Source organism: Podospora anserina, chromosome 7, assembly GCF_000226545.1.
Source record: "Podospora anserina S mat+ genomic DNA chromosome 7, supercontig 1".
NCBI classification, from domain to species: Eukaryota; Fungi; Ascomycota; class Sordariomycetes; order Sordariales; family Podosporaceae; genus Podospora; species Podospora anserina.
This window is the reverse complement of record NW_001914854.1, coordinates 2,506,799-2,532,227: the sequence shown is the minus strand read 5'-3', so window position 1 is coordinate 2,532,227 and position 25,429 is coordinate 2,506,799. Positions and strand designations below refer to the sequence as shown.

Sequence of the window (25,429 nt, the reverse complement as noted above, 5' to 3'; positions counted from 1 at the left end):
AGGGGGGGGGGGGGGGGGAACGTACGACTTTATCTAGGGGGGCGTAGCCTTCTTTGTCGAGGTCGATGCCGGCGTTGGAGGCTTGGTGCCGGAGGAGGCGGGAGAGGGCGCGGGAGAGGTCTACTGCTCTTCCTCCGGGACGACCTCCTCTTTCTCGGCTGCCGCCGCGTTTACCGCCGCCACGGGATGAGGGGGTGGTTTGGGAGAGTTGGTCGGCGATGAGGTCTGCTTTGTCGTCCATTTTGGGGGGTGGTTGTGAAGGTGAATGAGCGGGGTGAGAAGTGAAAGTGAGGGTTGAGTGAGCTGGTTCGGTTGGTGGTTAGTTGGGTGAGTCTTGTTGCGGTTTTGAGGGATGGACTGAGGTGTTTGAGCATTCAGTCTGGTTGGGAGAAATAGAACAAAATGCGGGAGGCTCACTTTGTATAAGTTGGGATGAGAGATGAATGTGAGTTTTGGATGATGAGGAGCGAGAGGTGAAAATGTGGGGTTACCACACGCACAAACTGTTTGCAGTTGTCGGGTTAGGGTTGTGAGTGCTATTCTCGGTGTGAAGCAAGAATGAGTTGGATAATCCACTTGTCGCTGGTTTCTGTGTCTGTTTACTTCAAAAGTCAAAGAACTATCGGTAACTTTATATTTCATCAATTTCAGGTGAACTGGCCTTCCATGTAGAGACTGCTCACTCGGCAAGCCAAACTCAGTAACAAGGCCCCCTGAACCAGCAGTGAGTCACGCCGCCAATAAGCCAGTAACACCAAGACCAAGACTTCACCACTGCATAGCACATCTCAGCCCTCCGAGTGCTCTAGCCTCAGAACACCACCCCGAACCTCAGTCACTGGCCGAGGCATACTTAGGTCAAGCGCCTCGTTTGCCGACATCTTTGTTAGCTCGAGGCATGCAAACTGACAGGAAAAGGCCCCTAATATGCCCTGAAATACAAGCCAGCCCTATTGTGTAAATCTTACCTCTAGCAGTTCTCGAAATTTGGCATGATTACGTGGTTTATTGCTTCAAACAACCTGGCAAACCCACTCATGTGTTCAGTGTGTTGTCTAAAAGCAGCAGCACGGCTCTCAAAATCAGGCTACCATGCAGCTTCAAACTAAGAACCAGTTTATGCACATGGATGGGTATTTCGCACTAGAGGTGTTGAAAGATATGATGCGATCGTGAAGTTGCTTTATATCGCGTGTGTGCTTTCTTTCTCCAGGTTTGACTTGGGAAAGGATCAAGTCCATTGGCCAAGTATAATTGCCCTTCTTGGGAAGTGATCCAATGTGGTCATGAAGAGGTGTTTCCTGTTATTTCAGTAAATGTACAATATCTCACACCTGTAACCCAGCAAGATATTGGAGTGTAAATGGCATAGTTGACAGCGGTGCAAAGTCGACAAGGTTAGCTTGGTGTTATGATACATTATCTGTCTATAGACACATAAAACCAGCCCTCGGCGTGCTGGCAGAAGAAGAAATATGTAATGAAATGCTATGCCGCACTATTCTTGTCAGCCTTGTGTAAACGGACCCCTCTTCACCATGAAAATGAAACAACAAAAAAAAAAAAGGGAAACACAATAAAAGACTCAAGGAAACAATAATAGCTATATAACGGCCCATTATCTACCCATCCCTGATATCTCCCCCCCCTAAACACCCCAATACCCCTCCCCCCCAGCCGAACTCCTCATCTTCCCTCCCCCCCACAACCCGCTAACACCATTTCACGACCACCTCACGAGAGTTGACCGGCAGTTACAAAATCACGTCGTAACCGTCACGACCTGTTCTTCTCCCTCCTCTCTCGGCTCCAGGGTATGCGCAATCCTCGTCTCAACCCTCACCACCCCCCTCCTCTGCTGCTGATGCTCCCCAGCCTCAAGATCCCCATCCCCACTACCAGCAGTAATCGTCGTCACAACAGGCTGAAACCTCGCCGGACTCGGCAAAGGCAATTGACTCCCCGACCTAGGATTCCCAACCCAGACCTGTGTATCAAACTCAACATTGGAAGCCTGATGCCCCACGTCCCAGGGCTCCGCTACATCCTCGCTCCCAACGTCAACCACCTTTTCCTCTTCAATGGGACTAGTGGTGGTCTTTTTCTTTGGGAGGACGGTAGAAAGTCGAGATGGGAGGGGCGTGGCGTTGAGTGGTATGGCGGTTGCCATCAGAAAAGGATTCCGTCCCGTTGGGGGGCAGGTGGAAGTGGAAGAAGAAGAAGGGGAGTGCGGGTTGTTGTAATGATCGATTTCCTCTGCTGTTAGATCTGGCCAGGGGTTGTTGTTGCTGGTGCTTTTTTCCTTGACGAGCAAAGAGGTTGACCGGGAAGAGGTGGAATTGCTATGGTGCTCCGCGGTGGGGAGGATAGATCCCTTTCTTGAACTGTTGTTGGACATACCCGTCGTGGTCGTCGACCGGCGGCGGGAGGCGATGAAAGAGGATGCGTTTTCGCGGATGGGGCGGAGGAAGGAGGACCACCATGATGCTCTTGAGTTGCTGGTCGAATTGCCCCTTGAAGAGGAGGGGCTGGGGTACAACGGGATCTCTTCTCGTAGCTTAGGGAAGATGTACCCCAACCCAAGGAAGAGAAGGCCCCGGCGGTAAGAGTTGAGGGCCTCGGGGGTGGTGCCAAAGGGGATGAATAGCAGGATGCCCGTGACTTCGGGGATGAAGCTGATGCTCAGCTGTTGAAAGTTCATGTACTCTGATGTGGTGAACGAGACAAACCACTGGTTGAAGGGGTCGGGACCATAGTGGAAGGAGGCAAAGTCATAAGACAAGTCCCATGGGCTCCCCACCTTTAGGTTTCTAACGAAAAAGATGAGGATGAGCGGGAGGACGACGACGATCACGGTGAGGGTCAGAAAGTAAAGCTTCTTGCGGACGCGGGATTGGCGCGCGGCGGCGACGCTGTCACGGGATTGCATCACTTTGTTGGACGCGCGCATGATGAGGCGGTAGCGGTAAAAGGTGAGGCCTGTGATGTTTGTTAGGTTGTGTACAAAGGGGCAGAAGGGGAAGAAAACCTACAAGCCATGATGGCCGCCCCAATAGAGAATATCGGCGTAGGCAAAATGAAAAACACCAAGAAGACCCAGTTCGGAAAGTAGTAAACCCCACACCCGACCAGTGTCGATACATTATACCGGCCCACCGCGACGAAGTAGGTGAGAATCATCTGCACCGCCGGCACCGTAAAGATGACCGCCGCCGAAATAATCCTGTTGCGTCTTCTCTCCTTGGACGTCAAGGCAGTAGCTCTGTTCATAGCCACCTTGCTCGCCAATCCCCGCATGATCTCAAAGAGACAGATGTTGAAGGCCGTGTCGAGAGCAAACTTGAGGTATGTTTGAATGTCACACCACCCGTAGCCAGCAAACCACTCCTCCACGTTGTCGTCTCGCCAGATGAGGGCATTGACGACGGCGAAGAAGTTGAGGATCATGGTGATGACGCAGAGGACGGTGCCGGCGAACTCGCCGCTGCGGAAGAGGAGACGGGCTGGGACCCAGGTGATGAAGAGGGAGACGAGGCCGAGGAAGACACGGAAGAAGAGGTTCACTTGGAGGGATGGGTAGGTGTAGGGCTCGTCGGGGCCGATCCTCTCTTCCGGGGTTGTTGTGAAGCCATAGAGAGACCATTTGTTGAAGCCTGGCGTGGCGAGTTCCTCTGGTGTTGGGGGTGCCATGTTCCAACTTGTACTGCCGGTGCTCGCGAGGGAGGTTCCTGGTCCGGTGAGGTTGTTGAGTGATATTCTTGACGGTCAAGGCTGAGAGTGATGGTATTCCGCAAAGCGATCTTGGCGATGATGACGAAGAGGTAAGAGTAGAGGTCAAGATCTCAATCAAGCTGTGAGAGTAGTAGATCTGGATAAAGAAAAGAGTTAAGGAACAAGATCGGCTGCCATGTGGTGCAACCGGCAGGACGGTTATGTGCGTGCCATGGGCTATTCAGTTATTCGGTGCGTTGGCCATCTTATTGGCTTATTCGCGAACCGAGCTCCTTATTGTGATAAAAGTGGTGGTGAAGTTGCAAAGTGGGAACTTGAGACCGCCATGTTGTGTCTATTGATCTATTCAGAGTCTATTCAGACCCAAAAGTGGGCAGCTTTCAGGAGCTGAAAAGGGGTCTCGGCCTGGCATCAACAAAGACCGGCGGGCCAGCTCCTGGACCTAGATCCATGACATGAAGCTGTGGTTCCCGGCATCTAAATTTACTTCTGATCAATTGGCAGGGAACATGCGACTCATCATCGAGAATCATCAATTGGCCATGATGTTGTTTGCTGATGATGTCTCTCCAGCACGGAGTATCGCCGAGGTGGTGGTGCCTATGAATTGGTCAGCCCCGTTTTTGCTTATTGTGTGAAAGATCAGGTGTGGGTTTTATTGAGACTCGACTGAATAAGAAGACTTTCTACTCAGCAGAGCAAGTCGGTCGCATGATGCTCCGCAAGTGAGAGAAGAGTGAGAGAGATAGTAAGAGTGAGCAGAGGAGGAAGATGAATCCCAAAAAGGAAGGAGTCAGGGGTATGACACCGCTCGGGCTAACCCTGGAACCCACGGAGCACCTGGGAGTTCGGCAGCTCAGCTCCACAGCTTCGACGCACGGTCCCCCACGCGCCGTTTGACGCGACCTTGGACCTGGACAGGGGTTTGAGTGAAGAACCCACAACACGATATCGATAGCGTTGATATCACTCTGAAACCAAAAACTGCATTCCATCCAGATCATCCCCGCCATCTTCATATCAAACCAGTCACCAGCCACAGCCCAACATGTCTGCCTTCCTCCGCTCCGTCTCCCGCGCTGCCGCCCGCCCCCAGGTGGCTGCTGCCCGTGCCTTCTCCTCCACCCCCCAGCGCCCCTATGCCAAAATCACCATCGTCGGCAACCTCGCCGACACCCCCGACCTCCGCGCCAGCAACAACGGCAAAGAGTACCTCCGCTACGCCGTAGCCTCCAACAGCGGGTCTGGCGAGAACAAGAAGACCAGCTGGTTCAACATCACCGTCTTCCCCACCAGCACCAACGCCCGTGATTTCTACCTGTCTCTCGAGAAGGGGACCATGGTCTTGGTCGAGGGCCAGGCGTCTATCGACACGTACGAGGATGCCGAGGGCAAGCCCGTCAGAACTTTGGGTGTTGTGCAGCGTACGTCTATCTTTCTTTTCTCGCTTCTTCTGCAAAAACTAATGTCGGTTTGTCAAACATAGGCGCCCTTGAGGTTCTTCGCCGCCCCGCCAACCGCGATGCTCCGGCTGAGGAGTAAGCGCAGTAAGGCACAGTCTGGAAAGCTATGATATGGATGAGCGGGCTCTATGTGATGATATGATGTGTTGTGGAATGGATGGATGCGATCTGCGCAAGGTAGACTGGGGTCTCAAATATCTCTCCGCTGTGTGTACATTCTGGCTGGATGAAAAGCCATGCCTGTCAGAGACAGGCAGGTGGGCTGGAGGCGGCCTTGTATAACTACCAACCAATTGTGATACCGTATTTTTTTTCTTTTTGTCAGATTCAATTGAAACTACGATGAACAGGCATTCGACCTGCATGTATAATAGGCTCGCTTGCAACAGTGATTTTATTCCCGAGCAAAGCAGAGACGTTGTCACTGTCGAGGTGAAAATCATTGGGCCCAAACATCGAGGTGGCCCGAGCGCTTATCGCATCCCGGCACTCCTTATCAGTTATTTTTCCAGAGATTCAATTCCCAAACCGCCCACCTTTGCGCCGAATATCGTGACGCCGCCTCCCCGTCTTCCATTCTTTTGTTCTCTACGGTAGCTAATCGCCAAGGCTGGGCGCACCCTTCAAGATGATGACGAAGCTCTGGCTTCCGCGGGGCCTCGGCCGAACACCAGTTGGCCGCTCGGTGCAGCTGAGGAGGGCCTTTGCGACAGTGGGGGATGTTGCCGCCAGGTCAGTTTGCGCGTGCGCCTGTGTATCTAGACCAATGCTAACATAAATACACCAACAGACCATTCGATGTCATCGTCGTTGGTGGCGGCCACGCAGGCGCCGAGGCCAGCGCAGCCGCAGCCCGAGCAGGAGCCCGCACCGCCCTCGTCACACCCAGCCTCGAGAACCTGGGAGTATGCTCCTGTAACCCGAGTTTCGGCGGGATCGGAAAGGGGACAATTCTCCGAGAGATCGACGCGCTTGACGGGTTGGCTGGGAGGATAATCGACAAGGCTGGCTTGCAGTTTCGGGTGCTGAACAGGAGGAAAGGACCGGCAGTGTGGGGACCGCGAGCGCAGATCGACCGGGCGTTGTACAAGAAACATATGAAGGAGGAGTTGACAAACTACAAGGACCTGGAGGTGGTTACCGGCAAGGTGGAGGATATCATTGTCTCCGACGCTGGTCTGACCGAAGAAGAGAGGGCAGAGGGCGCAAGGAGCAAGATTACTGGTGTGAGGCTAGAGTCAGGGGAGGTATTACCGGCAAGGTCGGTGGTTATCACAACAGGAACATTCCTAGGAGGCGAAATCCACATCGGCCTCGAAGCCTACCCGTCAGGTAGAATGGGCGAGGAAGCCACCTTTGGCCTCAGCAAATCCCTGCGCGAAGCAGGCTTCAAGCTCGGCCGTCTCAAAACAGGCACGCCACCACGCCTAGCCAAGGGCAGCATCAACTGGGACATTCTCGAAGAACAGCTCGGCGACGACCCCCCCATGCCCTTCAGCTACCTCAACGACAAGGTCGACGTCGACGGCCACCAGCTCAAATGCCACGCCACCTACACCAACCACTCCACCCACGACATCGTCCGCGCCAACCTCGACAGAACCATCCATATCCGCGAGACGGTCAAAGGGCCGCGGTACTGCCCCTCCCTCGAGTCCAAAATCATCCGCTTCGGCCACAAAGACTCCCACATCGTCTGGCTCGAGCCCGAAGGCTTCGACAACGAGGTCATCTACCCCAACGGCCTCTCCATGACCATCCCCGCCGACGCCCAAGAAGCCCTCCTCCGCACCATCCGCGGCCTCGAGAACGTGACGATGCTCCAGCCCGGCTACGGCGTCGAATACGACTACGTCGACCCCCGCTCTCTAAAACGCACCCTCGAAACAAAACACATCTCGGGCCTCTTTCTCGCCGGCCAAATCAACGGCACGACCGGCTACGAGGAAGCCGCCGGCCAGGGCGTCATCGCTGGCATCAACGCCGGCCGAACAGCCCTCAACCTCCCGTCCGTATCACTCTCCCGGTTCGACGCCTACATCGGCATAATGATCGACGACCTCGTCACCAAGGGCGTGTCGGAACCATACAGGATGTTCACCTCCCGAAGCGAATTCCGCCTCCGCACCCGGTCAGACAATGCAGATGTAAGACTCACACCCCTAGGCCACTCCTGGGGTGTCATCTCCCCCTCCCGCTGGGAAAGTTACCTCGAAACCTCGTCCTCTTCTACAGCCCTATACTCCCTCCTCGAAAGCACGATTTTGCCATCCCCGCAGTGGACAACCACCCACCCGCTCCCACAAACAAATTCCGATATCAACGGGGTCAAGGTGTCAGGTATACAAATGCTTCGCAAAATCTACGAGCACGCCACCACCACCAACCTCTCGTCGTCTTCCTCCCCTCCCCCTTTGTCATCTTCTGTCTCTGCATTGGAACCCACCCTCCCCGCAGTAGGGGAATTCCCCCCCAAAACCCAAGAGAGGGTCGCGATCGAGGCGGTGTACGAGCCGTTTGTCAAGTTTCAGCTTGCCGAGGCGGCCAGGGCGGTGAGGGATGAGCATCTTTTGCTGCCGACCGATCTCGATTACACCACCGTTACTGGGTTGAGCATAGCTGAACAGACAAAGCTGAACGAGACGCGGCCGGAAAGCATAGGGCAGGCGAGGAGGGTGGAGGGCGTGACGCCGAATGGGGTCGTGATGTTGTTGCGGCATGTGAGGAGACGGGGTGGGGGGGATTACCAACGGGGGGGTGGGGAAAAGGGGAGCAAGGCGCTGGATTTGGAACTGCCCGGCCTTCAGGAAGGGGAGGATATGGGGGCTGTGGAGGGGAGGGTTAGGGTTGGGGAGATGAAGGGTTGAAGGAAAGAAGGAAAGAAAAGGGTGTATGTAGGATATTGTGTATATCGGTTGCTGAGGAACTAAAAGCAAGGCATCGGTTCGGATGGGTGGGCTAGATGGGAAGAAAACATGGCGTCGGCGTTTTTTTTTTTTTGGTTTTCGAATCTTGTATATAACATGGACAACAATACAAGCAACTGTAATCGAAAATTCAACTTTTTAATGTTGTTCACGGTCTATATACAAGAATGCTTCACAAGGGCAAAGCAAGGCTAATGCTCGCAATAGGGATATGTACAATACTCACGAAAACCCCCTAAACTCCCTGCCCCATCTCGCCAAACACACAGAGCACACACATCATCCCCTAACCCTCCCTCTCCTTCCTCCCCAACTGCCTCACCCTCATCTTCTCCCCCAATACCCTTCTCTCTCAGAGTTCCTTCTTCTTCCCCTCCTCCTCCTCCACCACAACCTCCTTCTCCTTTTTGCTCTCCGGCTGCGTCAGAATCTTGACCGCATCCTTGCTGAACACATAACTCGCGCCCGACCAAACCGTCGTCGTGGCGACAATGTACCTATCATCCCAAATCATCAGCAATTTAACCCCCTCTTCCCAGAAAAGAAACTTACTGCAAAACCGTCAACGACTGACTAAAATCAACAGCCGTGACAACAGGAGCCACCGTCGTCAACCCCATCAGCCCCAACTGCAAAAACGTATTGAACTTGCTAATCAACGTCGGCCTCACCTCCGCGCTCGGCAGGCTAAAATCCCAGTATCTTGCCATCGTCTTGGGAGGAGGCAGCGAGATCCAGCGGTAGTAAATTGCCGAGATGGCGAGGGCGACGTCCCGACCCAGGATGAGGACTGCTAGCCATACTGTTGTTTCCTCCATTATTAGCTCATGTTATCACGTTTTAGTCCCTGAAACCAGGCTACCGCATAACAAAAAAAAAGGGGGCAACCAAAACCGGGTTAAAAATGGAAGCAACAAGAAAAGGAGAACCAAAAAAAAAAAAAAAAAACAAGACTCACCGGGCAACAACCCCTTCATCCCCAATGCCACAACCAAAACCGTCATCAACATCTTGTCCGCCATCGGATCAATCACCGTCCCCACCACAGTCTGCAACTTCCACCTCCTCGCGATCCACCCGTCAAGCGCATCGCTGACACCCGCGTAGGCAAACAGCCCCAGAGCGAGGGCGTGCTGATCGTGTAGGATGGCATAGCCGATAAACGGGCTTGCGATGATCCGAGAAAACGTCAGAATATTCGGGATAGTATAAATATTCTCCTTTTGCGGCACGATAGCAGCCGGCAGCTTGGACTGGAGCTTTTTCGTTAGGGTGGAGGGATGAAGGATTTTGGGGATTTTGGATCTGTTGAGATGTTAGTTAGGGGGGCAACCAAAAAGAAGGGGAGGGGGCGGAGGGGGGGGTTTACTCTTTTGTCCGGAGCGGGGGGGAGGACATGGTGAATGTTCGAAACAGCAGATTGCTCGGTTGATAAGATGCTGACCTTGTCGGCGGCGGTGGTGGCGGTTGTTGACCTGATACAACAGCCGAAACCCTCCTCTGTAACGCAATGCTCGAACAGCCCTCTCACTGCCAGAAACGCGACTCGTCGACGATAACCTCGCCCCAGCAACAGCAACAACAACACACACCACCACCTCTCTCGAGACCCCTGAAGCTGTAAGAAATCATAATTCCTTCTTTTTTTCGTCTGCTCTCTCGTCAGTCCTGAATTTGACTTTCGGGAAATATGCTTTTCGGGTAAGGTAACTGACAAGGGCAGGGTACTGTCCCTGATATGTGTCTGAGAGAGAGACAGCCCGAGTACCGTATGTGACTTTACACAGTAGCTCCAACGCAAAAAAAAAAAAAAAAAAACAATCCAAACCACACACCCGTCCGTTGTTCTTGTCGTTTCGTTTCGTTTCGTCCCGGCCCGTCCCGTCGGTAAACCTCTTTTTGACTTTTTCCTATCCCCTGAATTCCCGTGTCGTTGGGAAAAGCCAATTAACAGGGTCGTTTTCCCCCCACCCCCACAAAGCTCAAGGTTTAAATCGTCGGATGATGGGTAGAGAGAGACTGCCCCCTGACCACCGCAAATGATTGCTCGCGCGCGCAAAAAACTTGGAGACTGTCGTCTGATGTAGATAGGTAGGTAGGCAGGTTGTTCCCTCAAAAGAAAAGGAATGAGAGACCGGCTTCAAACAGGCCTCAAGGTTACTGTCGTGGTTTAAAAAATAAAATAAAAAGATGATGCGGGTCAAAAGAGAGAGCGCGCAACAACCCCAAAAAAAACCCGACCTGCCGTTGATATCTCCTCCTGCTTCACCTTCCCTCGTTGTCGTCACAGCCAAGACTTGTTCCAACACAACAACCACTCAAACTCGCCCTCTCTGTTCCTGTCCTGATTAGCTCAATAAAACAAATGAAATCGGTGCGAGGCCGATAGTAACAAATGCCCAAGTCACCTCGTCAGACCATAAGGAAATTCCTGCTCTGTGCGATCGGGATGCATGTGCATTTCCTTGATGGAGCCATAAAGCACAGACCATGTCTGTGCACCAGTCTGTCGGCCGGCGGCAAGCCGCCGCCCGACTACATCCGTTAGAGCGGGGCCCGCCATGTCGGCAGGTTTCGCCCGATGACCGTCCGATGACGTTGGTGGAACAAACGTCTGAGCACGATTGCGCGCCCAACACACAAAGACTCATCACCTCCTTCACACACGGCACCAGAGGGGAGGGGAACGGGAGGCTTCTCGCTGAAACTGTGATTGAGACTATAGGATCCGATCTATCTGTGTGTAGACAACGTAGTACTGTTTCTTATTTTTGTTTTCCCTCGCCCCAGAAACGAAAATAACCAACTCGCACTCTATAAGCAAGAATAAATATCAATCAGGGAGAGACGCCGGGTATTTCTTTGCAAGTAACGCATTGTTCTCCGTCACGCCCATCCGGAGATCCGAACCTGAAGAAAAAAAACTGCCCAAAACGAAATATAAGCAAGAAAAGATACATAGTATCGCTGCCACTGCGGTGTGGGCTCGGGACTCCCTCATGCTAGGGTCAGCTCGCAAGACCGTCCAATTGCTCCCCTGACAGTGGTGTGTGTGTGTGTGTGCTTGAGCTCCTCCATGCGCAACAAGCTTGCAAAAAGCAAAGTATCCATCCCCAACTCTGTTCGTCCAGTCCAACTCCAACAACTCCAACCACTTCTCAAAAGGAAATGGTGCCCTCAAAAGCAATGGTGCCGTCCCTCCCTGATTGTCAATGCAGTCATGCAGTCATAGAGTCATGCAGTCGTGCAGTCATGTAGTCATGTAATCATCATCAGCACTAGGTGCTGGAGGGAGGAAGGTGGTTGCTGTCAGGAGTCTGTGGGAGATGCTGGTTGTTGTTTTCAAGATAGTCCACCAGAATCTGTCCTGGATAGGCCATGTCCCCTTCCGCATAGGCCATGTCCCTAGCCTCATAGGCCCCGTCTGCCCCATCATAGGACCCGTTCCGCGACGGATACGTTCCTTCTTGTCCGGGGTAGGCATTCTGATCCATGGCGTGCGACCCATACTGCATGCTGGGGAAGTGATGGGGCTGGTACATGGGAGAGTGGTAGTCTACAGCCATTCCAGCGCCATAGTTGTCGCCAAATGGGGCATCCGGAACACCACCATAATCTTCGGCTTGAGTCTGCAAGGCTGGATGACCAACCAGCGAGCTCCTCGGCTCTTGACCACCAACGTTCTGAGCCTGCTGGCCTGTGCTGCCCAGAGTGTAAGCATCCTGTCGGTAGTCGGGAGAATGAGGGTTGCTGTGATCCTGCATGGGGTAGTTGACCATGTCAAGTGCTGGGGGTTGCTCGTGCATCCCGGCCTGCATCCTGGCCTGCATGCCATTAGGAGCCAGACCGTGGGGAGGCGTGTCGTGGGGAGCCAGAGCAAAAGGAGGCATGTTGTGGGGAGCCAGAGGAGGAGGAGGAGGAGGAGGCATGCCGTGGGGAACCAGACCAGGAGGAGGCATGCCGTGGGGGACCAGACCATAGTGGGGGTGAAAAACGGCCGCGCCCGGCGGGTTCGCGATCAAAGCCTGGTGATAGGCTAGTTGTTGACGCATTGGTTCATACATGGGCTCGAAGAGCCCCAGATCGTCCATGTAAAAGAAGCGGAAGTTACTTTGGAGCAGCTCTTGTCGGGGGAAGCAGTCTCGAATGTGAGCGTGTTGATAGGGGGTGCTGTAAAGCCCGGACGCATAGTCTTCCATGCTCATGTAAGTGACCAGCTGCAGATGCAATTTTTCCGACTCGAAACTCATGGTTCGCTTGATCAGGCCTCCCTTTTTGAAGGGATAGCCCCCGACCAGTGAGCCTATCAGCTTCTGTATGCCCGTCTCGCCTTCGTGTGGGACCTTTTTTCCATTCGCCAGCTCGATAACCCTGCCGGCGGCAGCCTCTCGGTTTCCAGCGCCGTGACCCCGTATGTTCTGCGTGTTGTTGCGGGCAGAGCTGGGTGCCTTTTTGGTGATTCCGCCGGTGGTGATTTCGCCGGTTTCCGCCTTCTTCGCTGCCTTCTTATTCCTGCCGTTGGATTGGCGATCGATCTCACGGTAAACGAGCCAATTATGTTGGATGCGGCTAGGACTCCAGTCCCGGCCGTCAGTCCAGCGCTTGATGCCCGAGGTATTCAGGTCATAGAGAAACACATTGCCGCTTCGGATGACTTCGTCGCGCTCTTTGTCGTGAGGGCGCCGCGGAATCATACTGAGGTGACCACGGAGAGCAGCCTCCACGATGGCAAGCGCGTTGCCGGTATCTGGTATGAAGCCTGTCCATGTGGGCTCCAATGGCACCACGGGCGATGATGTGCTAGATGCGCGACTCGACATTGTACGAGCTGTGGGGTGGAAATTGGAACGGTAAGAAGGTATGGAAAGGTGAAGGTTGTAGGAGGGAGAGATGAGAGAGGCCTATTAATTATAGAGATGGAAAAGACCAGCCTAAGTGATGGCAGCAGCCAACGACACCGAACGACAGCAGTAGGAAGTGGGTACGTGTTCAGTGGTAAGTGGGAATGTGGTAAGCGGGGGGTGGTGAGTGGTGGCGGGGGTGGTGAGTGGTGATTGCCTACATAGCGCCGAACTAAAAAGACCTTTGGGGGAGACAGTAAGTGGAGTGGTGAGTGCCTACACAGTGCCGAACCGAAAAGATTAGGAGGGGGAAACGGGACTGGAAGGAGAAAGCACCGCTTGAAGGCGCTGGCACTGTACACACCCCAGAGTTCATCCGCTGCACCGTCGGACGATGCAAACTGAATCTTTATGAATTGGCTTTTTGGACATGCAGGTAATAAAGGATTTGGGTTTCCATCTATCATGAATACTATCCAATATCAAGTATCAACCGCCCACATGTCACAGATGCTGCTGAGAATGTCTCTCCACGAGCCTGCCCAGAGCAGGCATCGTCTGCTACAGTGCGCACCTATCTGCATGTGCGGGTCAACTACCTAGGTACCTAGGTAGGCTATCGGAACTCCCAACCAGGCAGCGGGGCGTCCGGACTGTCCGCTGAGCGAGGATCGAGGGGCCTTGCTCGATCGTATTCCCCCCGCCCGTCTTGGTCGTTTCGGCCCTTTCGGTTTCGCCCTCGCTTTGGCCTCTGCTGCGGGCGCGTGCGTTGATAAGATTGGCGTGCCTTTTGCGCTGGCAGGGTGTCGACGGAACAGAAGAGCTCGAGGGGAGCGCCTTCATATAGGTATCAAGTATTCTACAAACTCGACTATGTTGCCTTTGGCCTTCGGACGAACGAGCAAAAGGGAGATGGCGTCAAGCTTCTTTGCGAAAGCTCAGGATCAAGCTTCTGCGTCCCGTCCCTACCGCCTACCCGTAGTTCTCTGCAGAAGGGTTTCTCTTGCTTGTCAGACATCCCTGGCATCTTTATTGACTTTCAGGAACCTGAAGTATATTGTGTTCTTGACGGGTTCCTTGCGCTAGTCGCTGCCATGAGGTGCTGACCGAGCTGAAGATGGGTTTCCTGTCTCCCTGCGATGGCCTCCTTCTGTCGGCCCAGATGGCCGGCGATTACCAAAAGCCCGACTTCAGATACGAGGCAGTGGACTATGCTGTCTTGGTCGCAAGGTGGCATTATTCGATCATTTCCAGGGCACCATCGGTCGGGACAGCACGGTGACGTAAGATGGGCATACCCGGGCTGTATTGGCGTCGTTCCATCTGGATCACGCCGTCGTCTGGAACACAAGGCGGAGACTGGCCAGCTATTACGACCCCTGTCTGCCAGACCTCTTGGGGATGCTGGCCGGCATGAGAAGCCTGGCGGCTTTGTGACTCCGTTAATAATTTCAGGGACAAATTTCAGCCGTTCCCATCGCAAAACCCAAATCGAATGCCTGCTGTCGCAAGTGCTCGGGGGTGGAGATGGAGGCCGAACTTGGATCCCTGCCTAGTGCAAAGCTTATTTCGACGTCTACACGTCGAGCTCCACTTGAGGTTGGGTGCGGTGTACCCCACCAAGCGGAGCCCAGGTACTTTGGTACTTTGGTGGAGGGCCGACTTCCAGTTTCCAATGCGCCTGCTTTTCAGCCTCTTGCGCCCTTTGGAGCCAGCCCGAGTGGGTCTGGGAGTTTACCTATCTGCGCCCGCTGTCCCCCGCCTGATAGGCCCTATCACTGGAAGTGACATGTGTTTGCCCATCGGGCACTTTGCGCATCAAGCTGAATATTGAATTGAGCCTCACGTACGTGTGCAACATGGCTGCTTTCCAACGGCCATGGCGGGAGCACCATGAAGGATGGAGGGAGTTGTTGCTCAAAGCTTAAACCTGCGAGACAGTACCTACCTGGTAAGAAACACTCAGCCATCACGGTTTGTCATGTGTAGTCTTCGACACTCAAGACAGCCTGAAAATTTGGGCAAGCCTTGCTAACAACACCTTTGTTGAAAGACAGCCATGTATCCTCGCGCCCGGTCGTGCTGCCCTGGTTTCGCTCTGCGATGATTGATCGCTACACAGCCTAACACATCGCAAGGCAAGGTTGCAATTCATACGATTCCAAACCTAATCCACAGTGTTTGGGTGGACCGTTCTACCTACTAACGTACCGTTGAAAGAGTTTCATCAACAACACGCTTTCCACGGGACGCTCCGTGAGGCAGGTCCCTAGCAGACTGTTTCTTTCAACGCCACCTAAGCTAACATGTTGTTCAGCATATCCGCTACCAGATTCAGAGAGTATATGTCCTAGACCAGGGCAGCTAGGTAGACAATCACAGCAACGTGGAATGCGAACTAGCCGATCCCACCTCTTGCAGAATGAGCCTTTACAATCAGGCAGATCAAAAAGCATCTGGCAGTTGCCGTTCTGGTCACTATTCCGAATGCTCTTCTCCAATCAAAAGACGAGGGAGGGAGATATGGCCATCGAGGAAACAGCATGGCCACCTATCAAGTGCTCTACTGTCGTTGAGTGTCAAAGGATATGATTCCAACAAGGTCAGTTTTAATTAACTTTGCCATCGTGGAGAACCGTCTCGTTTCATTCTGTTGCTCCTCGAGGAAATAGGACAACATCGGCTCCAAAGCGGATGGAAGATCAAGATACATTTCAAGTCTAGTATTACAAAGATCTTTGCCTTTGTTCGCATTGCAGGAAACGGGGTGATTGAGGTCATAGATGGATTGCTGTCATGGGGAAAAAGTGGGTCTGCCCCTTTTCAAGTAAATAGTGGCTGGTTGGCGGGACAACCCATGATCCACCCATGTCTTGAATCCTCACTTCCTGAGAAGCCTGATGCCATGGGGAATTTTCCTTGCACCTCGATCATCAAGACTCTTACGGATAATTCATTCAAGTGGTCAGAAAAGACTTTAGCTCCAAATGGCAGATTTTGCGATTAAAACAATAGAGTTTCTCATATCGACCCTGACCTATGCTAATTCCAAGGCAATAAAACATCTTCATTGTAAAATCATGGTTAAAAGCATGGCCCGAGCTTGCTGTACTTGCTGTGACTGAAGGCTGGTAAACGTGGTATTTTTAGCTGTTAACTGGTCCATTTATATGTCTGGAGCACTTCCTTTTTCGGAGACATGGGTGGAGCACCACGAGGCCCTGCCTCCTGTGGGCCACCAGTCAAAGGTATCTTGTAAAGCACCCACGTTCAATCCTCTCCTCACTCCGTCGCCCCCGACCAAAAGAAATGAGCCCCAAACTTGTAGAGAAATATTCTGTCTACCCCAAGAAGTCGTGGCGCTGTAGTCCTAAACTCTGCAATGCTCACCCCCTGTGCTCAAACAAATTACGGCCAAACAACAGACATGGACCCAAAACACGCCTCCCTTTACCGTGACTGCTCCTCTCCCCATCTTCCACCTCGCGCCAAGTTGCCTCCTCTCCTGACACGCCCATATCACCCAATCCCTATTCCAATCACATATACACACAACGCCTTTTTTGGGACTTATTCTCACCCAAACCCCCCTTGGCCAAAGCCGTCGTCAAAACGAGCCCTCGACATCCCATAAGCTCCTGTTCAAAACCGCGGTGGTAATGTCTCATCTCGTCCCGGACGTCGAAAAGGCCCTCTTTCCCGAACTCTTTCCCCAATAACGATTTCCGGAAGCCTAACCGTTACCGAGGTAACCCCCCCCCAGACCGGAAAAATCCATCTGCTCCTCGGTCCCGAGATTTTCCCCAAAATCTGCCAGCTGGTAGGTCGTGAGCCACTCGCTCTCCTCTGTATGCCGCCCCCAGTCGTCACCCGCCCACCTGCCCAAGCTGGATGTGCTCACAAACCCAGCCATCGAGCTAGTCTTCTTCGAGTATCTTCTTGGCCGCGCTAGCTGCCCCATAAGGCTGTTCCAGAGCCCCGTCATCAAGGCCAGAGCCTCATCCTCAAGGCCAGAGCCTCACCCTCAAGGCCAGAGCCTCATCCTCAAGGCAAGAGCCCGCGGCAGGCAATCGCAATCGTGAACTTCAACCAAACGCCTCCGTGCCAGGGATGTTCAAGCTTCACTGTGCGTGCCATGTTCCCCAAACGCACCAGCCTAATCGCCCTGTCGCCACGAGCTGTTCACCAGCATCTCGCCGGATCCGGTTCTGCTCTCATGGCGCTCCCTCCGCGCATGCAATCATCTTCGTGACCTTCATGTCTCCTATCAAGGTCAGCGACTAGCATATCGCCTAATCTCATATCACGAGCTGATTACCATCATGACACGGCCCAGGCTCTGGCTCTGACGGTACCCACAGCATGCTCCACCGCCCTCGCCCACCCTAGGTTGAAGCCGTCACCAAAACAAAGTTCAAAAAACACATGTACTCACCCTCAAGATTCTCATGCGCGCGCCGTCCGCCTATCTCCCAACAACGAAGTGGACACCCTCCTGTGAAGACAAACTCTGCTTGATTAGGCTTCAGTGACATTGACTCCACCCCCCCACCGCCCATAACAAGGCATCGAGACTCCCTCATGTACCTCTGTAAATCGTGCTCACGCAGAAACAGAGTTTTTCAGTTGTTGATACAGTATCATCGTCACCACACAACAGGTGAATCACCTCCATGCCAACATGGCCAACAATCGTAGAGCCAATAAAGCCCCATGATATCGCATGCCCCCACTGAACTTAATCTGTCAGTTAAACCACGGCACCAACCCCCCTTCACTCCCCGGCATCCCAAACCTCTCCCCCGGCACAACCATCGGCACGGGCACAACCTTCTCAAACGCCTCCCAGCTGTCACCCCCGGCCAGTGATGACTCAACAGGGAAAATAACGCCACACTCCCTAAACACCCAACCCACCGGTCCGTCGTTAGCCATGGTCTTTCCTTAACCCAGTCCATCTCCCCATCAACAAAACACACCCCTCAAGCCACCCCCCCAACAAAGCACGGTCACTTCCCCCTGAGAAAACCCAAAACACAAAGCACGTACCAGTTCCGACAGTTCAGTCTCACCCCACCGCCAACCTTCTCCCTCGTCAGCCGCCCCCTACCATCACCACGTTAGTCACACGCACCCACGACAGCGACACCCACATCCAGCCATATGCTCCCAAACTTACCAAGCACTCTCCGAAAGGTTCCCACTTCCCAGATACACCCACCCACGCCTCCCTCCCCCCCGGCCCACAAACGCCACCTTGGAATGCATTACGACTCCCTCCCTCCTCGATCGACAGTCACGCAGCACCTCCCTCGGAAAGCCCGACGCCTTCCACCACTTTTCCTGAAAGCATATCGTTCCGGCGCCCTAATCCACAATGTCAGCAGTCACGCGAAGCATCCGAAAACCTTCGACATGCAGCCACGTACGTCTCTCCCTCCCTTGCTGGTCACAATCGTCCTCTCCGAAGGGTAGTACACCCTGACATGATCCAACACGTCATCGTCAGACACTTTCTTGTGCGCCGGGGTTCGGGTTGATAATTCCTTGAGGCCAGAGTCGCCTGTGTGTTTGTCAGTAACCTTGGGACGACCCGTAATCCAAACAAAACAAGTCGTCATCGTTGCCGTCGTTGTCGTCGTTGTCGTGATGAATGTATCATGAGGCAAGTCGACCTACCTTGACAGGCGTAATAGAGCGAGTTGATCACGTTCCTATTCACAGAACCGAGCGAAGAGCACTGCACAATCTTCATTAGATCTTCATCTCGGTCTACAAGGTGGAAGGGGAGACGACATACCACGTAATCGAGCTCGATGGGGTCATTGGACGCGAGACCAAGAGCGGCGACTGCCCGACCGAGGCCAGGGTATCCTACATCAGACTGTTAGCCATCACCACCAACCTTGAGCCGCATCACCGATCATCGGCCATATAGATGGCCATCGCCAAACCTGGACGAGCAACACTCACCAGTCCTTTTCCAAGCCTCATCCGTGGTATGAGAGCCGACACTAGAAGCAGTTAGCTACCTATGCTATCATCCTTGATGATTTCCTCTTCTTTTTCTAAAAGGAATCATTTTTTGCTTCGATGATGTGGTAAAAAGACTAGGTAGAAAGCGCAATGTACGAGTGAAAGAGTGTGAATGTTGAACAGAACGTAAGCAATACTGTTTCCTGATCCCTGAATATAACCTCAAACTGGGGGGGTGATGCAACCGGAACTTGTGAACGAGGAAAACACATCCCAAATTGCTGGCCAGCCTGCTTCCCGATGGCTTTCCCAGAGTCTACACATCCACTCTGGCGTCCACTTGGGCACCTCCCCAATTTCCTTTACTCTCTCAGCCCTTTCTATCTCTCAATCACCACCAGCTCTCTCCATTCATTTTGTTTTTCTCCGCCCATGTGGCCGCTTGGCACAGGAGTCCATGTCTCCATCTTCAGGCCAGACAAGTGTTGCCTGTGACGTAACAAGTGATCGCCGGGTAGAAGAAGATAGTGAAACGATAAGAGGTTACAAGACGGGCGCGAGAAGAATAACAAGAGCAAAAAAGAAGCGAGGAATCAACAACAAGCCCCCGTCTTTACTCCCAAGACTACACTTGTCGTGTACCACTTGGCCTTCCACAAACTGCCAGTCATCATGACCCGGCATTCTCATGCTGTCATGGGAAAAACAAAACCTCCGGAAGCTGTCTCCCACCAGGTAGCTTACCCAGCCAACCAGCTGGAAGACATATGCAATGCTTCAAGACGGAAACTACCCGCAATGCAAAAAAAAAAAAAAAAAAGGCTGACAAAAACACAGATACAAAACCAGGTACTCACATGGTATGAACAAAGCCATATCTCCTCGTCTCCGAAAAGTCATAGCTCCGCAAGCTATTGATCAACAACGGATCAACCCCCTGAGCCATCAGAAAATACACCAGATCCTCGCCAAAGGAGCCGAGCCCGCCCCCCTGAACCGCGTCTCTCTCCTCCGTGTTCTTGAACTTGGGGAGGTCAATAAGGAAGACCATCTACGAAACCCGTGTTAGTAACCACATGATCCGACTATACAGCCAGGTGGTTCAGAAACAGGACATGACGACCCCAAAACACACAATCACATCAACTCTTACATTCTCCATCGTCCCCGTCTCCCCCCAGTCATACGACATGAAATTCCCCGTCGGAACCACAACCCTCAAATAACCCTCATACTTGAGCAGCATCAGCTTCGAATGCATCGCACCCACAGCCTGCATGGCCGGAAAACAAAACCGGATCCTGCTCTTTGGGACATTATTCCTCATCTCGTTCTTCTAAATAATCATATCCTGGTAAGTATGAACGGGGTCCTGGTCCATTCCGGTGTGTGTGGGGATATATATATGTATGTATATATCTTACCTGCGCCTCACTCTTCGCATAAGCAATCAGATACAGCTTAGTCCTTGAGATATCAATCTTGGACAGCATCCAATCCTCATCCCACTGAAACGAGCTGATAACGGCCAGCTCGAGAATATCCTTCTGAAGGACTTCTTCAATCTTGACATCGTCGCCAGCCCGCGGGTAGCTTGGGTAGATCCAAGTCTTCTTGATGACGCCGCGGGGATATGGGAGGGTTTGAACTTGATGGCTGGTCGGAGATGACCTGGGTGGAAGGATACGGTTGGAATTACTGTGAGTGCTGTCACTGACTGATTTTTCGACTGCATTTGCTAACCCCCATGTGCTCACATGACTGCCCCCTGAGCTATCCATCCCTCTTGAACTGGCCTTGACTGCTGGAGATAAAGAGCCAGTATCGTTCTTATCCCCTCGACCCTTGCTGTGGGAAAAAATCCCCTCGTCACCCAACATTCTCGGAATCTGAGTCGACCGGGTGTCCAAACTGGAATACGGAGCCGGCGCCTCAAGTGATGCCTTTCTCTTCCTCTGGGCAAGTCGAGCAAGTCTTTCCTCCTCCATCTTCTTCCTGTCCAACCCGAGCGCCGAGAGGCCCGTTGCTAACGCCTGAGAGGCCGTAGGAGTATCAGATTGCTGTGAGGCAGAAGTCGAGGTCGTCATGACTGCGGGGACAGGCTGGTCCCGGTCCTGGGTATCCTCACCACCAGGTCGACTTGGTCCAGCAGTGTCCCCGGCGGCTGGTGACTCATCATCAAGGGTCAGGTCGATGGTCTCGTGTTTCCTTGGAGTATTGGTACGTCGCGAACCTGGGTCCTGGCCGAGGGAGAGAGCGATGGCGATGCGAAGGTCCTCATCCTCGGAGTCGCTCCCGCCGAGGTCGATGACGTGCCTTTCTTCCGACATGTTCGGTGTGGCAGAAGTGAGAGGGGAAAAGGAGGATTAAAAGGGAAGAAGATGAGAGGCTGGAAACTTCTCAAGTATATGCTTTTTTTTTTTTTTTTTGGTTTGTGAGTTGCGTGGCGATACAGTGTGCTCCGGTGTAAAGTAAAGGTTCGGGGATGAAGTCAATAGGTACCGGGTAGGTGAAATATCTCGCTGGCGGTCGCGATGTAACTGCTTTCCCTCTCAAATGTGAGCAGCCGAGTCGTAAATGCTAACACACCGACTCCAGTGTCCTTTTCGTCAACACTGCAGCTTGAATGAGGTCGAGGTTCAGACTTGCAAAGAAAAACAAAGGTCTAATTGGGCTTGGGAATGAGTTTGAGGCTCACTGAGTATCTGTGGTTGCTTTGTCCTCACGTCCCTCAATGTGGGGGGCTGTTTCCTTTTTGGGAGGGGAAGATGTTTGGCATGTGTGACGTGGATCGCGATTCAGTAAATCGAGGCAGGGACAACTGGCAGGGGAACAAACGACGCGCGCTCACGTGACCTTCCCCGACATATCACCCGCTCAAGAAAACAGAGAGGGAAGAAGGTGTGTCACCAACGGTCATTTTGGCGTTGCAATCAGAATCTCTTCCGAGAACAGAAAATATTGTTGAGTCTCAAACTCAAGAGGTGGGCTTACGAGGCTGAACTTTGGCTACACCGTTTTACACCCTATGGCCAGCAGTCAGGACTGCCGACATCTTGAACTAGCCTTCAAGACAGCTGTCAATGTCACAAACTCCAATTCTCTATAATCTAATCTCACCGGGAACTAGCATCGCCTCATTTTACGTGTCAGCCTTCTGTTCCCATATGTAATAACCCTAACTCTGAAGAACCCCCTTGTTCTCAGAGACAAGCAGTATAAAAATCGAGGAGAAGCGAGCAAGGATGTGTGAATATATGGAGTATCACCAACCAAACACCCATCATAATCCATCAAACATCAATACATACAACATCAGGGTATCTCCAATAACTCTAGCCCGCCACCATAACCAAGCAACAATACTCCAGCCTTGCTACAAGTCAAACAACACCAAAATCCACCGTCATCAGCACTTCTTTTTACTCTCACCGTGTACAAAATATCATATCCTATCCCTTTCCCAACCCATCCCATCCAATCCCATCTTGTCATCATATCCATTATTCATTTCCAATCCCAAAACCAACCACCATCTCCTCCCCCCATCACCTAAAACTCTTAAAATTCTTATGCGCCAACGGACTCGTAATCCCCAAGCCCGACCCCCCTCCTCCCACCCGCACATGCCCATGCCCATGATAACGCCCCCTTTCCCTGTCCCCCTCCCTTTCCCTAACCCTCCCTCCACCACCACCCCTCACCGGATGCCCAGTCGTAACATTCGCACAAAACGAACAAATGTAAATTGACGTCTCCGTCGCGTTCACACACCGTTCATGCAAGTTCATCTCACACGATTGACTGCCTCCATGTTAGCAACCCACACACCCTTTCATCATCACATAAAATCTTCAAAAGGAACAAACATACCACTGAACCAACAGCTCATTCCTCCCCACCTCCCCCCTCCCACAAACGCACCTCATCCCCCCTCCCCTCTCCCCCGTCGGCGTCGGCAGACTCCCCTCCGTCATGCTAGCCGGACTCAAGCTACTATTATTATAACTCCCCCTGTAACCCCCCTGCTGATGATTCCCAAAACTCGCACTCCCCGACCCCCCCACCCCCGAAAAGGACCTCCTCACCTTTGGCGCAGAACTCGGCGGCCACTGCCCGCTCCGCTGCCTTGCCTCCCTGACCTTTTGCAGCTCACTGATCGCGTCCCCGGCCACTTTTCCCGTGGGCGTGAGGTCATTCACATTCACCACCGTCTCCCCATCGCTATCATCATCCTGGTGTTGGAAGCTAGTGCTGTACGACGAGCCGGTATGAGACGCCCGGTGAAAAGGATGGACAATCGAGGGTTTTACCGGATCTGGGAGCGCAAAAGAGGTGTTTCTGCTAGGAATGATAATCGGGCCTTCGTCATCGGTAGAGGAAGAGTCATCTTCCTCGTCGGAGGGAGTCCACCTCCTACGTTGGCTGCCGTCTTGGGAGCCCTGGCGCTTTTTTGCACTGGTTGGCTCTTCTGTTTCTACAACGACTGTGGTTTCCACTCTTGCTCTGCCGTTGGCATCAATGGTGAACTTCGCCTGGGTTCGCATTCTTGGACCCGAGGTCTCTGGGATGGATGTCAAGCTGGACAGTCGGGAGTGTTGCTGGCTTTTCAGGGGAGATGTCCTTCCACTTGGACGGGAAGGTTGGCTTATAATCGGCCGGTTGGCACCTACGCCAGCGTTGCTCACCAGTTGTGATTGTGGACGAGGAGCTGGGGCAAGAGTGGGCAGCGCTGGTCGGCTCGACTGCTTCTTCCCTCTATTTTCGCTGAAGCTTCGCGAGAGGCCAGGTCGTCCAACCGACTTGATTGGTGAGCTAGCCAGAGCTCGGTCTGGTCTGCTTGAAGGCACGGTCCTCGTGCTTGACGAACGACGAAGCTCGCCTCGGGATGTTGTCACTATTCTTTGCGCTGATGGTGCCCTGCTCGTTGGCTGGACAAAGTCTTGACTCGTTTGAGGGCGAGGTGCGATAGGGACTTGCATAGACTGGTCATGAGAGATGACATCCATGTTGGCTGACTGCGGCCGGCTGAAGATGAGCCCGGGGTTTACCGCGCCGCCGCTACTGTTCATTCCAAAGTTGTCTTCCATGGTCGTGGAATAATCAACCGCGAACATGGCTTGTTCGGGGGCTGAAGTTACGAGGGCAGGCATGGGCGCTTGTGATATAAGGGGAGCTTGGTGATTTCCAGTAGTAACATGACCGTTTTCATGACCGACCATGGCGTCCTGTGCCTGCATCAGATTGGCATTTGCCCAGTCGACTGGGGTGAGAGGTTGATGTGTCTGGTTTTGGAACATATCGCCACCATTGGCGCCATTGGCACTGAAATCAACTTCCATCCCTCCCATGTTGGGATCCTGGTCCCAAAACGACCGCTGTGGTGCATATCCTGGTGCTGATAAGGGATAAGAAAACATGTCGCCAGTGTTGGTCACGAAGTTGCCCATTTGTGGCTGGGCAGTCGCCAAAAAGTCTGGGTGGCCGTAGCCCTGATCATTCTGCATGGCGGACGTATCGAGTTTGGGAGCGAGTTTCCGTTCACCCTTCCGGCCAGAGGGCGGCGGGGTTGCTGTTTGTCCCTGAGATTGCTCAACCACTGTTCCACGCTGCACCTTCTTTGAAGTCCTCTCAGCAGTATCTGAATTTCGGCTGGCGGGAGTTAACTGTTCAAAGGTTGGGGTTGATAGTTGGCTCGGAGAGGATTGTAGAATCTCGGACAGTTCCACAGACGGTAGCTGCAAGTTGGTGGTGGGCGAAAACGTTTCCCCAGTAGACAACGTCCGTTTGCGGGCCGAACCAAGGTATGGGGTTGCTGGACCAAAATCGGGAAAGGGATGCTGGCTGCCCCTCAGGTTCCCCGGGGTCGAGTTGAAGACGGAGTAATCCTCGGCAAAATGAGGAGTCCAGCCTCCAGGCTCGTCGAATCGTCCCGCGTTGTTCTTTGGTGTTTCGAAACGAGGACTCGGGAAAATCGATAATGTTGGTGTTTGTTTAGGGGTGGGCGGCTGAGCGTCTGGGTCGCCAAAGCTGCAGACACCTGAGATCAGCACGGAAACATACATACCTTCCACCGACTCAAGGGAGGGAGTATGGGAGCGCACCTGGAAACTGGCTGATCCCCACTCATAGCAGATTCAAATTTCTCTCAATTGTTTTTTCATGGGCCGAGCGCTCTAGTAAGAATCCGCCGGCGTTGCTGCGGACGTCCAAGGTGCTCCGGGTAGAGTGGCAATATAGGCAGATTCGAGATGGAGAGGCTCTTGTTGGACGAGCGGGAAGGAAGGATAGGTATGCGGGACACGGGATAGATGATACGGCGTGTATTCGTCAATTTATCAGGGCCCAATGTCCATGTTCATAAGGGGTATCCAAGCGTCGTCGACATTCGTTTCGTAAGCAAAGTAAACATTAAAATCTGGCATCCCAGGGGCACGGTCAGTAAACAGCTTTTCGAGGTTGTCTGCGCGGGGCCAAAGAGACATCAAGG

General features: G+C 53.0%; 7 protein-coding genes across 7 annotated transcripts; 2 read left to right on the top strand and 5 right to left on the bottom strand.

Moving 5' to 3' along the window:
* Positions 1-1,762: 1,762 nt before the first annotated feature.
* PODANS_7_9070 (uncharacterized protein) lies at positions 1,763-3,690 on the bottom strand (the record flags this gene model as incomplete). The annotated part of the gene is made up of 2 exons (XM_001908238.1): positions 1,763-2,979; positions 3,033-3,690. The coding sequence occupies 2 exons, from the start codon at positions 3,688-3,690 to the stop codon at positions 1,763-1,765; spliced, it is 1,875 nt and encodes a 624-aa protein (XP_001908273.1).
* A 1,090-nt stretch (positions 3,691-4,780) lies between these two features.
* PODANS_7_9060 (uncharacterized protein) lies at positions 4,781-5,274 on the top strand (the record flags this gene model as incomplete). The annotated part of the gene is made up of 2 exons (XM_001908237.1): positions 4,781-5,156; positions 5,219-5,274. 2 exons carry the CDS (start codon positions 4,781-4,783, stop codon positions 5,272-5,274), a joined length of 432 nt encoding a protein of 143 aa, XP_001908272.1.
* Positions 5,275-5,986: 712 nt separating this feature from the next.
* Positions 5,987-8,062, top strand: PODANS_7_9050 (uncharacterized protein; the record flags this gene model as incomplete). Its single annotated transcript, XM_001908236.1, has 1 exon — positions 5,987-8,062. A coding segment is annotated over one exon (2,076 nt), but the record flags the coding sequence as incomplete, so codon positions are not given.
* Positions 8,063-8,474: 412 nt separating this feature from the next.
* Positions 8,475-9,520, bottom strand: PODANS_7_9040 (uncharacterized protein; the record flags this gene model as incomplete). Its single annotated transcript, XM_001908235.1, has 4 exons — positions 8,475-8,619; positions 8,675-8,924; positions 9,081-9,427; positions 9,492-9,520. The coding sequence occupies 4 exons, from the start codon at positions 9,518-9,520 to the stop codon at positions 8,475-8,477; spliced, it is 771 nt and encodes a 256-aa protein (XP_001908270.1).
* A 1,880-nt stretch (positions 9,521-11,400) lies between these two features.
* On the bottom strand, positions 11,401-12,942 carry PODANS_7_9030 (uncharacterized protein; the record flags this gene model as incomplete). Its single annotated transcript, XM_001908234.1, has 1 exon — positions 11,401-12,942. The coding sequence occupies one exon, from the start codon at positions 12,940-12,942 to the stop codon at positions 11,401-11,403; it is 1,542 nt and encodes a 513-aa protein (XP_001908269.1).
* Positions 12,943-19,792: 6,850 nt separating this feature from the next.
* On the bottom strand, positions 19,793-21,269 carry PODANS_7_9020 (uncharacterized protein; the record flags this gene model as incomplete). Its single annotated transcript, XM_001908233.1, has 3 exons — positions 19,793-19,990; positions 20,060-20,272; positions 20,364-21,269. 3 exons carry the CDS (start codon positions 21,267-21,269, stop codon positions 19,793-19,795), a joined length of 1,317 nt encoding a protein of 438 aa, XP_001908268.1.
* A 1,218-nt stretch (positions 21,270-22,487) lies between these two features.
* PODANS_7_9010 (uncharacterized protein) lies at positions 22,488-25,004 on the bottom strand (the record flags this gene model as incomplete). Its single annotated transcript, XM_001908232.1, has 2 exons — positions 22,488-22,743; positions 22,813-25,004. 2 exons carry the CDS (start codon positions 25,002-25,004, stop codon positions 22,488-22,490), a joined length of 2,448 nt encoding a protein of 815 aa, XP_001908267.1.
* Positions 25,005-25,429: the final 425 nt, after the last annotated feature.